Here is a 16398-nt window from a genome sequence, read left to right as displayed (position 1 = left end):
CATGGAGCTTCTTATCAACCCTTTGACCCAACACACCTCCAATGGCCGTGTTGCTAGCATCGCACATCAACTCAAAAGGTAAATCCCATCTCGGGGCTTGGACTATGGGAGTGGAAGTTAAGGCTTTCTTCAACTTGTTGAATGCTTCCAAGAGTCTATCATCAAATACAAAATCAACATCCTTTTGAACAAGATCATTGAGAGGCTTATCAATTAGAGAGAAGTCCTTGATGAATCTCCTATAAAAACGGGCATGTCCCAAGAAAGATTTCACGCCTTTCACATTAACCAGAGGTGGTAGCTTTTCAATAACTCCAATCTTCGCTTGGTCCACCTCTATTCCTTTGTGGGAGATCTTATGACCAAGGACAATGCCTTCCTCAACCATAAAGTGACATTTCTCTCAATTCAAGACTAGATTCACTTTCTCACATCGAGCCAAACACTTTTCAAGATTCTCAAGGCAAGCTTCAGAAGAAACACCACCCACCGAAAAATCATCCATGAACACTTCCATTTCCTCTTCCAACATATCTCCGAATATACTCATCATACACCGTTGGAAGGTGGCGGGGGCGTTGCAAAGCCCAAATGACATTCTCATATAATCAAAGGTTCCATATGGATAAGTAAAAGTTGTTTTCTCTTGGTTATCCGGGTGAATAGGAATTTGGAAGAAACCGAAATACCCATCAAGAAAACAATAATACTTATGACTTGTTAGTCTTTCAAGCATTTGATCAATGAATGGAAGGGGGAAATGATCCTTTTTGGTGGATGTGTTTAGACGTCGATAGTCTATACACATTCTCCATCCCGTGACCGTCCTTGTAGGAATGAGCTCACCTTTCTCATTCTCTACAACGGTCATGCCTCCTTTCTTTGGGACAACGTGGACCGGGGAAACCCACCTTGAGCTAGAGATGGGGAATATGATTTCCGCATCCAATATCTTAGTGATTTCCTTCTTGACTACTTCCCCCATTTGAGGGTGAAGCTTTCATTGTCTTTCAATGCTAGGTGAGGCGCCATCCTCAAGAGTGATGTGGTGCATGCATAAAGCGGGGCTTATACCCTTGAGGTCATCAATGGTATAGCCTAAAGCACCTTGGTGCTTTTTCAACACACCACACAACTCTTGAGCTTGGCTCTCACTCAAGGAGGAACTAACAATCACGGGAAAAGTTGAGTTAGGGCCTAAGAATTCATACCTAAGGTATGATGGAAGAGGTTTGACCTCAACCATAGGAACACCTTTAGCTTCCTTCGTTGTAGCCACTTGCAATGCTTCTTGGCTAGTGATATTCATGCACATTTGCTCATCCACGTTTTCAATGCTTCCATTTAGTAAATTTCATACAAAGCCATCTCTTTGCTAGGAACACCTATCTTTTCCTTATTCAACAAGACATTCTCAAGAGCATCATTAGCAGTGAGAAATTGCTCATGCATAGAAGACACAACATGATCAAGAGAGTCAATCATCATACAATTCTCTAAGGAAAAACTTGGATACTTCATGCTTTCATTCAAGTCAAATTCAATTACCTCTTCTCCTATCTTAAGTGAAATTTTAGCACTCTTAACATCAATCATGGCACCCAAGGTAAAAAGAAAATGTCTACCAAGTATGATAGGAATACTAGCATCTTCATCCATTTCAAGAACCACAAAATCCACCGGAATCACAAATTTTCCTACCCTCAAAGGAACATCTTCTACCTTACCCTTTGGGATCTTAATTGATCTATAGGCTAATTAAAAGGTAATGTTGGTAGGAAAGAGCTCCACTAGTTCAACTCTTTGATAGACCGAATATGGCATAAGGCTAACACTAGCTCCTAAGTCACAAAGGCATTATCGATTTGCATCTTATAGATAGAACAAGGGATAGAAAAGTTTCCGGGATCTTTTAACATGGGAGGCATCTTGTTCATTATGATTGAACTATAATTCTCGGTTAAGTTCACCGTCTCCACAACATCACAAGTCCTCCTTCCACTCAAAATGTCTTTAAGGAATTTTGCATAATTTGGCATTTGGGTGACGACATCGGTAAATGGTAGAGAAAGATGAAGTTGATTGAGCATCTCAATAAATCTTCCAAATTGTTCATCCAACTTATGTATCATGAATATTTGTGGGTAGGGAAGCTTGGTTTTCACAACTTCTCTCTCTTCTTTCACCTCCTTAGGTGGCTCTACCACTACTTCACTCAAAGATGTACCATCTCCCTCATCCTCAACTAAAACCTCCTTGGCACCCTCCTTACCCTTACTCTTGCCAGGTAAACTCTCCTCAAGCACCTTACTACTCCTTGTAACTATGGCATTAACGGGTCTCTTAGGGTCTAGGCCTTGAGAGGGTAAAGAAGAAAGGCTTGCTTGGTCTTTTAAAGCATTGGAAAGTTGAGAAATTTGGTTTTTAAGCATCTTATTATGAGTCATCATCTCATTAAATTTCTTATCACTCACCGCCATGTAAGTGTTCAACAACTTGGTTTGGTTTTCAATGATTTCTTCCAAGTTAGTCCTAGAAGAAGAAGAAGAGGGTTGAGCATAGGAATTATCACTTTGGGTCTTTGGAGCAAAACCGGGTGATGAACCCCTTTGAGCATTGTTTTGAAAATTTCCCCTATTTTGATTGTTCCAATTACCCCTATTTTGATTTTGACCATAACCTTGATTATGGTTCCCATTACCTTGGTTATGATTACCATAATTTTGGTTTTGATTTTAGCCATTATAACCTTGGTTATTATAGTTACCTCGGGAGTTTTAGTTCCCTTAGTTCCTATAACCAACACCTTTGTTATAGTTGTCAAAATTGCCATGGTTGTGATAATTCCTATTCCATTGACCCCTTTGATTTTCAAACCTTAAATTGTCATTATTTGACACATAGTTCACATGTTCATTCACATTACCATCTTGATCATCACACACATCCATACATTCATGAGGGTAATAAGAAGCATCATGATCATATGAATCACATACATCACAAAACAAGCAACCACTAGGCATGTTATTAGAAGAGGGAGGAGGTTGAGAGTTAGAAGACATACCTCTCCCCTTAAATTGGGAGGGAAGATTTAAACCCTTGGAGGTAGAACTTTCCGACTTCGCGTTGATAGCGGACATTTCCTTCCCTAAGTTTGTCATTTGTGAGGACAGGTTGTTTATGACATTAAGATGATCAACCGAATACACCGAAGAGCTACTCTTGCTAGTTGGTTCCCTTTCACCATATTTCCAATCTCTATAATACCTCACTAAGTCTTCAATGATGTCTACCACTTCCTCCTCCGTTCTATTCATAATCGGACCTCCGGCTCCTCCATCAAGACACGATTTCCCTTGATGACTTAAGCTACCATAGAAGATTTGAATGATTTGGTAGGTAGGAATTCCGTGGTGAGGACACTCTTTTTGATACTCTTTGCATCTCTCCCATGCTTCATAGAGGCTTTCACTAGGTTTTTGCTTGAAACCTTGCATCAAAGCTCTAGCCTCCACCGTTTCTTTTGTGGATAGAAACGGGATAGAAATTCGTTGGTCACTTCGTCCCATGTCCTTAGAGAATTTAGTTTGAATTCCTTATCTAACCATTCCAAAGTACACCCTATGAGAGAAAAGGGGAAAAGCTTGAGGCGGATAAACTCTTGGGAAATTCCATTCACTTTGATAGTGTTGCAATATTTTTCGAATTCTTTGAGATGGTTTAGCGGACTCTCATGCTTAGCCCCACTTAATTGTCGCCTTTCTATCAAAGTGATCATCGCCGGTCTTATTTCAAAGGCATTCGCCGGCGTTGTAGGTGAAGCAATCCCACTTTCAAACCTATATGTGCCCGGAATCCCCAATTCCTTCAATGCCACTCTTGGATTTTCTCCCATGCTTGCTTGTTCTTCTTATTGTGGTTCTTCTTCACTTGGAGGGCTAGAACTCAAAGAACGTCTAGCAATTCTTATCCTTGTAATTGTCCTCTCAATTTCCGGATCAAATGACACTAGAGAACGACCACGTGCTCTACGCATACAATCTCAAAAGAAACAATTAGTAGACGGCTACAAATGTAGCCAAAAAGAGAAAAATCTTTTTGTGTTTTTCCAATTAAAATGAAGTAGACTCAACAACTATAACAAAGAACCAACGTCACTCCCCGGCAATGGCACCATTTTGATGTGTGGTAATCTAGGTCGTTGAAATCTAAAGCACCACCAATCAAACAATTAAGAAAATCAAACTTACTCCTAGTATAGGACAAGTTTGAGTCAAACCACGAGGAATGAGGGGGAGAATACTATAGCCTATAGTCAAGCTACTTCGAAGAATGAGAGGTAAATTGAGGTGTAACTAAAGTTTCAATCAACTAAACAATGAAGAAAATCAATATGATAAACACTAGGGATTAAGGTTCCACATGCAAGCTCAATGATCATGCCAATCGATGAAGAACTCAATTGATTCAAACATTGCAAGGGATAAACAATAGTTGCAATCAATAGAATTCAAGAGCTATCTCCTATAAGTCAAGCTAGGGTTCACTATGAATGACTAACAAGGAAAATCACAATCAAATTCAACCAATTAAAGCAATTCTCAAATCAAGGGTTCATGTCATTGAAAATTACTATCCAATCTAAATTAATCATCAAAGTTGATCACTCCTAATCAAATTAATCACATGCACAACTATGTCAACCAATTTAATTGCAACAATCACTACTAGAAAAACATTTATTTACAGCTGTTAAAAATCATTAATTTGCTGTGTTTTTCGGGTGGTAGAAAACGGCAGGACAGCAAATCAATTGACTGATTTGCTGCGATGCCATCCGCTGCAAATCAATACATTTATTTGCGGTGGATATCTATTGAACCCCTGCAAATAAATATATTCTACTAATAAAATAATAAATTATTTGCTGCACTTTATGTGTAAACATCCGCTACTAATTAATAGTATTTTTTTTTAAAAAAAACCATTATTTGGTAATAAATAATGAATGAATCAAAATTTCGGCAGCACCTCCTCTGTTTTTACGTGTAATATACTCATGAAGGGCCTGTATTCCTAAACTTTAAGAACAAAATATTTAATATCCCCAAAATAAGATTACCACAATATATATGATAAATTGTGTTGTACTATTCAATTTTCTACATACAAAAAATATCAATCCGAAACAAAAGTCAAAATATTGCTGCAAAACTATGATCACATGCAATAATTAGTGAAATATGAGGCCCATATGTTCTGCACTTCTTCAATATCATCATCGGTGTAAGGATCTTCATTTAAAGACATGCAAACCTATGAACATGATAAAATATATATAGTAAGTAATCAAAGTAATTTTAATAACAATAATAATAATACTTCACTTATATACTTCACTTATAAAAAAAATAATGGCATTTGGACAACGATTGACTCACATAGGTTCAAAAGTGGTCAAAAGACTATGTGTTGCTTCTAGCTTTTATTTTACACCACTAATTTGTGGGAATAAGGTTGTATATATATATTAAAGAGTCATTTTCAAGACATTAGGACAGAAAAGAACCTAATATGACAAATTGTAAACTATTTGGGTAGTCTTATGCTTAAATGGGTTCAAAAGGGGCCAAAATGGACAACAATTGACTTAAAAAAGGTTTAAAGACCAAGTTGTAGTTCCAACTGTAATTTAATACCTTTAATTGGTGTAAATAAGGTTATATATGAATGAAAGAGTCAATTTTATGATATTAGGAATAAAAAGAACCTTATTTGACAAAATTAGAACCATTTGGACAATATTTGACTCAAACAAGTTCACAGGTGGCAAAATGACCATGGTTCAAGTAAAATTTTATACATTAGTAATGATAAGAATGAAGGTCATACTCATACCTCGTCAATATCATTTTCTTCACCATATTTGGAGAGTATGTCATACATGTATCTCATTGTGAAAAGGCCACACTCGGTACCACCTCTTTGTCGAGCACACTAAGTAAAATTCAAGAAAAAAAAAACAGATTAAGGTGTATAATTGTTTTACGGGTACCAAAATAGATTCCATACGATATCATCTAAAACATACTATTTACTTACCTTCACAAGTTTCCATAGAGGTTCTTTTCTATTCACACGGTTTCCATTTAGCGTAAACCTCGTGAAAAAACTATTCATTTTCATTACAAAGGTAGAATTATAAGTATATTACTTGTAGCAAATGTCTTACATATAATGAAATATATATAGAAACAAGAAACAATAAAATAGACTTACAAGATCACAATAGTCTTCATTTTAAAATTTCTCCTTGTCGTTGTTGGGCGAGCAGAGTCAAATTGATTAATAGTGCAAGTAGGTCCCCAAATTACCAAAGCATCCAATGTTCCCGGCCTACGCCAAAAGGTAAGAATGTTAAATTCATCACATGTATGTATACTTAAGTGGTACATAATATGGACTTTGTTACTACGTACTTACTCTTGAAAAATTAGTGCCATAATGAATTTTTCCCCATTTTCAACTGATTTGCTTACTGCTTTGAAGATATAGTCATGAATTTCATGCAAGCTCTTACGGATTTTGGTTTCACAAGTTTGCTCTGGACACAACTACCCAACCGCAAAAACTTTGTCTTTTGATTTCAAATCTTGTTGAAGTAACCTGGATATACAAAATCAACTTAATGATATGATAACAGGTTGGTGCATATAAACGCAAAATGGCTTGCTTATTACCTCATGAATACTTGAATAACTGATATGTTCAGCTTCGCTCCTCTTAAGAACTGAGAGGCATCCTCCTTATTTACCCATGCAATCCCATCTTTTTCAAAATGGAATACAATGTGATATAATATTACAGCAACGGGTTCCCCATCTCGCAAGGACTCAAAAAATGTTGCCAGCCACTCACAATCCGGGCTAAGAGATTCCATCAACATTTGGGGAACAAGTACGGTTCTTTGGGTGGCCTCTCCAGAGCGTAAGTCATTGCTTGCGATCTCTAGTGATAAAGGTTTGAGTTTCTTTGGTTGGAGTGATTCCTAAAATGTGTCATGTAAATTAAGTTACTTAATTTAATAAGGGTCTGAAGATGTTGATTTGCTAAAGTAATTTCAGCTTTGAGTTAGTTAATTTAATAAGGGTCTGAAAACATAAAAATTAAAAGTATGTCAAACATGAAAACTTACCTCAGTCTGGAATTTTATCAATGACAACGACCATTGTACATATGTATTAATCCCATGTTGTAACACTTCGATCTCAAACGTCGGGATAGGAACGGGAAGTGGTAGGCCATAAAACTCCTCATGTATAGTATGAATTTTCACCTTCACATGACCAGATAAGATGGCCATAAGATGAACCAATTCATTCTGAACAGGTGGATATGCAGTAGCACTCCCCACGTCATATATCGATAATGTTTCAGGATCCTTTAGAAGTAAATTACATAAAGTCTAACCCTATAATTTAATTAAACATAGTACGAGTGGCAGAAGCTCATTCTGCTTCGTTGGTGAAGTAGAAGGCACACGAGTATAGGTATCTTGCCCCGGTTTATAGGTAGTATCATTAGGCAACTTGAAACCCATGTCTAGCAAGTATGAAGACATTTTGTCCCTCATGATTGCATCAAACTCCTCTTTCAACTCTTGACGAAGTTCATTTTTTAAAGCTTCTCGTTCTTCAGTTGAAGTTCTAGTTTGGCTACACTTGGTCCTTCCTGCTTCCTTGCCAAATGCCTTTTTGATCCCGACGTTAGCACCTCCAAAACCTCTTGCATGACCCGAATGATCTAGCTTCTGCCCAAAAGCCATGAATAATGCGTCCTTGTTTCGGTGTGGAGAAAATTCTCCTTTCTCTTGCTTCTCTCTATAGTCAAGCTATGTAAATTATCAATTACTATAAGCCAAATAATTATGATGTCTTTTTTTTTTTATAGCTTGCTAATAATTGTACTTACATATGTATCAGCCACTTCCTTAGTTTTGGAGTTCGAGATGTATCTTTTACCAGTTTCCTTGTCCTTCCTATGCATTGCACAATACCAATCATCACCTTGATTGATTTTAATGGTAATTTCTTTGGTTTTTAACTTGCATGATTTCGACGATATGGATTTGCAAGACGGGTAAAAACCCTCCTCAATCCAAATCTTTCTGCTGTCCTCTTAGTTTCTTTCTCCCATATCATGGTGATGATTATTCATACTCGCACTCTTCTTGGCCTTCTCTCGCTTTGCCTAATCATGAAATTTGTTTTGTTTAAATTCAAAACTTTATCTATTAAATTGCCAATAAATTAAAATAATGATATTACCTTTGCTGCATCGGACATCTTTGTTTTCTTAAATAATTTCCAATCTTCTTCCTTTATGTGTCTGTAAAGTTGGTATGGTTCGCGACCTTCCTCTTGTTTGGACTTTTTCGCGTGAAAATTATCCATCCAGACACTAGTTTAGCTTTAAAATCTCAAAATCTCTTAGCTACTGCACTTAAAAACACCTTTTTATCCCTAGATCATCAGGTATATTGAATTGGGCCTGTTAGGAATAATAATATAAGTATTGAAACACATCAATTTATCATTTACATAAAGTTATTCACATTAGCACTCATCAGGCTAAAATTGCAATATAATAGCAGCCCCATTTGCATTATTCAGATGTAAAAATAGTAAATGTTAGATAACTAGTTAATAAAAGGTGATAGCTTTTGATTTAGAATTACATGTGTCTCTTGCCACAAAGTATTCTTTAAGCCTTCACTGTACAGTAGTACACCATTCCCAATTGATGTTCAGCTTGCGTATACACAAGCCAAGCTGCTGACCATACTTAAACCTCCATTTCCCAGTTGGACGTAATAAATGATCAAATTCAAGGTGCATGGGTTCATTCACTCTTAAACCTCTAGTCGGACATCTTTCTTTACCAGTGCTACGACCTCTTCCTGTACACATCCCTTTCTTAGCATTTTTCACAGCTTGATGGGTGGTATTTGCAGCAGTAGAAGGTGTTGCACTTGTCAAAACGACATCATTCAGAGAAGCCGCATCAGCCATCCTTTCATAATCATCAAACATTTGCTCTAATTTATCATTAGCAATGTCCTCTGGTTCACCCTTATCAACCTCTACTTTAATATCATACTCGGGATCACTCTTAGATTTATCAGACAACTCTTCGTCATCATCAGCTTCCATATCACCATCAAATTCAGCATTACAAGCCATGATCCTTAACCTACAAGTGTACAAAAATAATTAGAAACACCTCGCAACATCATAGGTAAGAAACTGGAATACAAGATAAGTTATTTTTGGGGACTTGTACGTGGCTGAGATTAGCCTCCAATTCCATGTTATTGTCAGACATATGTTGTGAAATACATATGTTGTGCTTGAAACTAACTCATCAGGATTAGTGTTAAGAATAAAATTAAAAAAAATAAAAAATTTCACTAAAACGGGTAGAGAAGTAAGATAATCCAAATGCAGAGGTCTGCTAGACTAATTTGAAATACATAGTAACTAAAGTACACAATAACTACAATACAGAAACAATCAAAACTGTCACTGACACTAAAATACACAAAATATCAACTGAAGTAATAATGCTCTATGATCAATAGGAACTGATCATTAAGGTTCTTCGACAGTATTGCCTTCTTAGTGATCCACGCGCATATAATTAGTGTCAACATCTAGTCCTTCTGGCACATTACAATCTGGAATTGAGAATGGTGGCATGTCATCAAACTTATCATACTCTTCTTCATCATTGACATCACCTATCCCTAGAATGTATCTCTTCCCTTGAACAACAACATACCATTCATTATCAACGATGTCCCTTACGTAGAACACTTGTTTAGCTTGTGATGCTAATATAAATGGCTCTGCAGTGTCACAGAAACGACTCTTGTTAACTAAAGTGTTGAATGGTCCATCCTTTTTCACACCACGTCACCCTTTATCAGACCACTTGCATTGAAATAGTGAAACTTTGAATTCTGTGTAATCAAGCTACCAAATTTCCTGGATTACTCCATAGTATGATAAGGTCGTATCAATTGGGGACTTATCCTTGGCACTTGCAAATTCTCTGGAAGAAGCAACAACCATAACACCACTATTTTGCACGGTCCTTGACTTTTTATCTTGGCGTACAGTGTAGAAACTATATCCATTGATGTCATACCCTTCATAAGAAAGTATAGTTTCTTGAGGACCATATGCTAACCATTTGATCGTTTCAGAGACGATGTTTCCTGTTTTAGAAAACTCATGCATCACTTCATCACAAAACCAATCAACAAAAAGGCGATTATGTTCTAAAATCAGGGCCCTTTCACCTTTGGAAGGATTTTTTTATCTCAACTCACTCATATGCTTGTCAAGGTAAGGATGAACCTCCGTAACATGATGTAACAAAAAGAGGTGAGCTTGCATATACTTGTCTGGAGGGGAGAATATATCTTTACCACCAAATGTACCCTCACCTTCAAGCCTCCCTTCATGTCGAGATTTTGGGAGTCCAATAGGTTGAGCTCTAGACACAAACTCAGCAATGAAGTTACCAACCTCCTCTGCCACCGTCCCTTGAACAATACAAGCTTCTGGTCGAGTTGGATTCCTCACCTTATGTTGCATGGATCCCATATGTCTTTCAAATGGGTAAGCCCATCTCATAAAGACCGGACCACAAAGCTTAATCTCTCAAACTAGATGAATGACCAAATGAACCATTATGTCAAAGAAGGAAGGCGGGAAATACATTTCAAGTTGACACAATCGATGACCTCTGATTGCAAACTATCTAACTTTTTCGGATTAAGCACCTTATTGCATACTGTATTGAATAATGAACAAAGTCTCGTGATGGCATCTCTAACATGCTTAGGCAATATCCCACGAATTGCAATCGGCAAGAACACTTGCATCATGACATGACAATCATGGGATTTCATGCCAACCAATTTCAAATCGGTCTTGGAGACGAGTCTTTTAATGTACAACAAGCAGGAGGCAAATAAGATGAGGTGCCCTTTCCTTTCCTTGCATTTTCCTTAATCACGGGCCATAACTCTAGTTGAATCTTCATTTCCATCATATCTTTGCGAACCTTTACCCCATCTTTGGTCTTGTTTGGAATGTTAAACAATGTACTGAGAATAGCATCACACACATTCTTTTCTATATGCATGACATCCAAACAATGTCTAACAGGTAAATGTTGCCAATATTCAAACTTCCAAAACACTGACTCCTTCTTCCAAATGACCTTGGGATCACTGGCTTTATTCGGTTTCCTAAACACCGTTTCAATACCTTTAACTTGATCATAAACTTCTGTTCCCAATAATGGTGTACGAGCTATCCCCTCTTCTACCTTACCATTAAATGCAGCTTTTTTCTTTCGATAAGGATGCATCCTATCAAGGAACTTTCGAGTAGCTCTATATAAATACTTCCTAGAATTTGGCAAATAGGTAGATTATGTATTGTCTTCACATATTGGACATGCCTTCTTTCCATTGATCTTATACCCTGATAGATTACCATAAGCTAGAAAGTCATTGATTGTACAAAAGAGCATAGCTCGCAAGGTAAAAGATTCACTACAATAAGCATCAAAAACCGAGATTCCTTCGTCCCACATTTTTTTCAAATCATCGATGAGTGGAGCAAGGTAGACATCAATATCGTTTCCGGGCTGCTTGGGACCTGATATCAGCAAAGGCATCATCATATATTTTTGCTTCATACATAACCAAGGAGGAAGGTTATAAATAACCAAGAGAATTGACCATGTGCTGTGTTGTGTGCTCAAACTACCAAATGGATTCATTCCATCCGTACAAAGGGCAAGCCTAAGATTCCTTTCTTCTTTGCCAAATTCTGGAAATTGATTGTCAATAAGAGCCCATTGTGGAGAATCTTCCGGGTGTCTTAGAAGTCCATCTTTCTTCCTATGATCAGCATGCCACCTTAAATTTTTTGCATCATTCTTTATTGAAAACAATCGCCGAAACCTTGGCATTATAGGCATATACCAAAGCACTTTGGCAGAAGGGCCTTTACTTCCCTCCTCGGATTGAACTCTATCGGGCAACTTGTAACGAGACTTATGGCATCGAGGACACTTATCCAAATGTGCAAATTCATTTCGATACAATACACAATTATTCAGACAAGCATCTATTTTCTCATACTCCAAACCAAACGGGCACATAAACTTCTTGGCATAGTAGGTTGACTTAGGAAATTCATGACCCTTCGGAAGCATATTTTGCATCGCTTCCAGCAAGGATGTAAAGCTAGTGTCAGACCAACCATGCTTTGATTTCAAGTTGAATAAGGTTAGCACGGCGGATAACTTGCTATATGCAATACATCCAGGGTATAATTGCTTCTCAGCTGCTTCAAACAATTTCTCAAATAAATAGGTCGTTCATCAAATTCATGCTGAGCCCCCTTTATCATTTCTTCTATATTGTCTTCCTCAATGTCATACTCCTCATCAACATAAACCTCATCAAAGTCATTATCCTCATCTAGTTCAGATCCATTATCTCCTACCCCAACCATCTCATCATCATGAACATGTGGATGTTCAAGTTCAAGTTCGACTTCGGCATTAGATTGCACATGTCGTTCATGCATTGAATGTAATGTAGAATTTCCCCTGAACACTCCACTCTCACCGTGCCATAACCAATCATGATATTGTTGTCGAAATGCACGTCGAATAATATGGTCCCTAAGTGTAGTGATATTATGCACCCTTTCAACATTTTGGTAATCGACGCAAGGACAATAAAATTTATCATCCTCTATGCTAGATTGGTGATCTAAAGCACATTTGCAAAATTCCTCTACCATATTCAAGAACTCGATCGAATTTCGTGGACCATACATCTAACTTCGATCCATTTCTACAGACCAACCACTACAAACACAATATTTTTGCAGAACTAATATGTTACAACATTGCAACTAATTAATCATATTTTAAACATAACCACAAGTAAGTTTCAAATGGACATATAAGCTTATGCAATTTTTCCAAACATAACATTTATTTTCAAGAAGCATATAATAAATACATAATACAAAGCCACTTGCAATAAGCATATCATAGAAACAGTAGCTCACCAAGGATTATAATAAATATGTACATGACCAATACAAACTTATAAAGAAAAATATGAAAGGAAAGATAAAGTACCAGAGTCACAATTAAAGGTAGTCGGTGCCAAGCTAGCAAGGACAAAGGTGATCAGATGTTTGGCCTTCACTTCTCATTTGTTCAACAAAATTCCTAGTAAAAAAAAATGCATTAGCATAAAAATATAACCAATTGAACTAAATCATATCTCTCTTTAACGAAAAAATGAAAAACAGAGAGGAAATGCATCATTTAAAATACAAAAACTACAAGCATTGATCCTTGAACTAATGATGGAACATTTTGGGAACATAATACAGATTACATTTTCTGGAGACTTTAGAGAAATTCTTATCACAAGTGAAGCAGCTGCTTAAACTGCCAATACTGTACTTACTACTAATACTACTACAAAATCTCCACAAAATATAACCAAAAGAAAAATAAAAATGTAACTCAATTTTACCCGAACTCTAGTACTGTAAATTAATTGTTTAATAACTTAGAAATGAGCAGGAATTTTGTTGTACAAGTGGATCAAACAATTAACAAGAACGTCATAGAGGGAGCATGAAAAAGAAGGGGTTTTTGAAACTAGAATTTTAATGATAACACTAAAAATGATTAGACAACTCCATTTATCTATTCACACGATCAAAGAAAAGGATTAAGCAACAATGAACCAAAATCACATTATAAAAAAAGAGGTGTTTTTAAACGAAGATTCATGCAGCATTCACTATATATATATATATATATATGTTAAAATGCAGCTAGTTACGACTTGCAACATTGCAGCAATAACTCAATAACTGAAATAAATTGCAGAATGTCAAATTATCAGCGACATAGTAATAAAATACGTATGCCAAGTAATATACACAAGATCATCACTACTAGCAAGAATCTATAAGGCTAAGGCAACCTGTGCAGCCTTATAAACATAATAGAAATGGAATATACTCCTATTGTCTCCAAAACTTTTTGGGCTTCAACTTGCTAATTAGCTGGTTGTGATTATTTTCATTAGTAAAATTTTGCGATAACCCTCAACAAATTCCACTAGGTCAGACTGGTAAATTCACCCCTGATAAAAAATCTACTGGTGTAAAGGGTCTATAAGCTACAAACACATTAACTTCTTATCATAATAAATCGAATTAGGCATGTGGCAATAGATTATGTCAAACAGAACCAGAAAAAAAAAATCCATAGATTAAAAAAAAAATTATTCTACACATTTCCCTACAGCTCCAATCCTCAACTCCCTCCTCTTTTCCCAATTTACACAGCTTTATACATCTAGGTAATGGCTAACAGCATGCATGATGCATCACCACACTATTCCCATCAGCTATGATTCAAACATATAGCTTTTCTCGCTTCAAATAATAGAGTCATAAAAAATTTCTGATTAGGTCATTACCATGAGTAACTCTCATTTTCATCACCAAAACTAAACCTTCACATGACAAAACACCATTACTACCAAAATTTCAACATTTCAAAGTATCCTTATCACGCACAGGATATAGATTTAAAAAACATACCAAGTGGTAAGAGCTTCAAACTTGAATGACAAAGATAATAACCACAACCATATTTTCCAAATTAATAGTAAAATGTATGTTATGATAGCAGCACGTCAAATATAAAGATATATCTATTAAGGTCATATATCTAGCTTATAGCATCTGTTAGCTTTTCAAGTGGGTTACCGCAGATATTTATAGCCTTACCAATTCTTGATTAGATGGTTTAAAGTAACTAACATAGAATTCATCAAAAGCTATAATACAAAGACATGAGCTCAAAAAGCCTAGGCTCTGAAACGAAAGAATCTCGAATGTTCAGAATATGTTGTAATGGGTATGGTATTGCCCCTTCAAAAGGTTATCCACAAGAAATATCCAACATTTTGATTCCTCAATGTTTCATACATACCTTTAGTCCTCTACAGTCTACACTACACCCTTGAACTTAAAATCATTCATGGTTACAGGGAATTTGTTTCTGAATATATTTTTTTCTCCAAATCCATAAGTAAGCCTTAGAAGATGGTTTCATAGATTCAGTCACCCATTGCACAGCTACTTCAGCAAACCTAATTGAAGGCATGAAATACTTATGAACTCGTATGTTTTCCTACTCCCCCGGAAAAAAAAATAGAATAAACCCAGAGATGTGGCAATACATTATGTCAACCAGAATTCAGAAATATACAGTAAATTTCAAACCAAAATGGGCGAAAGAATTACATAGCACATGCAATTGCATTGACTAATAGGAATACCTATAAACTACCTCTGAACTAATCAATTGAAGCAAGATCTAATCAACTGAAGTGAGAACTAATCAATTAAAGAATTTCAAAGAATTTTAAACAATTACAAACACTAATTTGCTTCTCATTTAATTAAACATAACTTAGGACAAGTATAAACAACTAAAACACTACCCAAATCGAAATTTATTCCCAATTAAAGAGATAATTTTTAACATTACCTTTGGTAGTACATGAGTGAAAGGGAGGGCTAAGCCAGCAGAAAAAATTGACCACAAAAAACGAGTGGTAGGGGTATAGAAGCTCTGCACCGGCGGCAAGGGTACAGCGAAAGAGGCTCCGCACCGGCAGCAGGGGTACAACAGCAACGCACCGGCGGAAAGGGCACAGAAGCTCCGAAAATCGAAGACAACAACTGGGCTTTTGCGACCGACGGTGGAAAAGGTGAATTGATGGTGAGGCGAATTGAAGGTAAAAATATTTGAAGGTGAATTGAAAAAGAGTGGCGACCGGTTGTGGAGATTGAGGCGGTGGAGTCGGTAGCTCGGTGATGGTTGTGGAGAGTGAGGTGGTAGTGAGTGGCGGATGAAGGTATTTTTAAGCAGATGAAGTTTGGAAGAGGGAAAGAGAGTGAAATGAATTAGGCGGGTAAGGATGGGAGGGTTTAGGGTAAAGGGATTATATTATTCATTTGCAGCGTATTTTATAAAAAAAAACCCCTACAAATCAATATTTTTTACTTATGTACATGTAAAACTCGTTTTAATTGCTGCGTTTTGCCAAAAATGTAGCAAATTAATAGCAACAAATAAATATTTTTCTAGTAGTGAATTCAATCAATCAAGAATCATCAACTAGCAAAGATCATCAATCAAGCATGCTTCCCTTTCTCCCTACCTACTAATCTACTCACTAAACATAATGAAATTGAA

At 36.5% G+C, this 16398-nt stretch overlaps 1 protein-coding gene and 1 non-coding gene across 5 annotated transcripts; one reads left to right on the top strand and one right to left on the bottom strand.

Moving 5' to 3' along the window:
• Positions 1-3408: 3408 nt before the first annotated feature.
• On the top strand, positions 3409-3514 carry LOC145577306 (small nucleolar RNA R71). The gene has a single exon (XR_014098752.1). It is a non-coding gene; the product is annotated as a small nucleolar RNA R71 (small nucleolar RNA).
• A 1601-nt stretch (positions 3515-5115) lies between these two features.
• On the bottom strand, positions 5116-16114 carry LOC145576571 (uncharacterized). Of its 4 annotated transcripts, XM_081634307.1 has the most exons (11): positions 15688-16114; positions 13243-13335; positions 8331-9255; positions 7975-8253; positions 7199-7894; positions 6744-7051; positions 6487-6669; positions 6283-6399; positions 6106-6175; positions 5902-6000; positions 5116-5319 (listed from the first exon to the last, which is right to left on the bottom strand). In XM_081634307.1, the coding sequence occupies exons 7-11, from the start codon at positions 6504-6506 to the stop codon at positions 5224-5226; spliced, it is 402 nt and encodes a 133-aa protein (XP_081490433.1). In that variant the 5' UTR covers positions 6507-6669; positions 6744-7051; positions 7199-7894; positions 7975-8253; positions 8331-9255; positions 13243-13335; positions 15688-16114; the 3' UTR covers positions 5116-5223. The 4 variants fall into 4 exon arrangements, 3 of the variants coding, with proteins under 3 accessions (XP_081490433.1, XP_081490434.1, XP_081490432.1); XR_014098457.1 differs by having other exon boundaries at positions 7199-8253; XM_081634308.1 differs by lacking the exons at positions 6487-6669; positions 6744-7051; positions 7199-7894; positions 7975-8253; positions 8331-9255.
• Between the last annotated feature and the right edge of the window lie 284 nt (positions 16115-16398).

This window comes from Chenopodium album, chromosome 13, assembly GCF_948465745.1.
Source record: "Chenopodium album chromosome 13, dcCheAlbu1.1, whole genome shotgun sequence".
Lineage (NCBI taxonomy): Eukaryota > Viridiplantae > Streptophyta > Magnoliopsida > Caryophyllales > Amaranthaceae > Chenopodium > Chenopodium album.
Note: the sequence above shows the minus strand (reverse complement) of the source record. Positions and strands in the feature narration are given on the sequence as shown.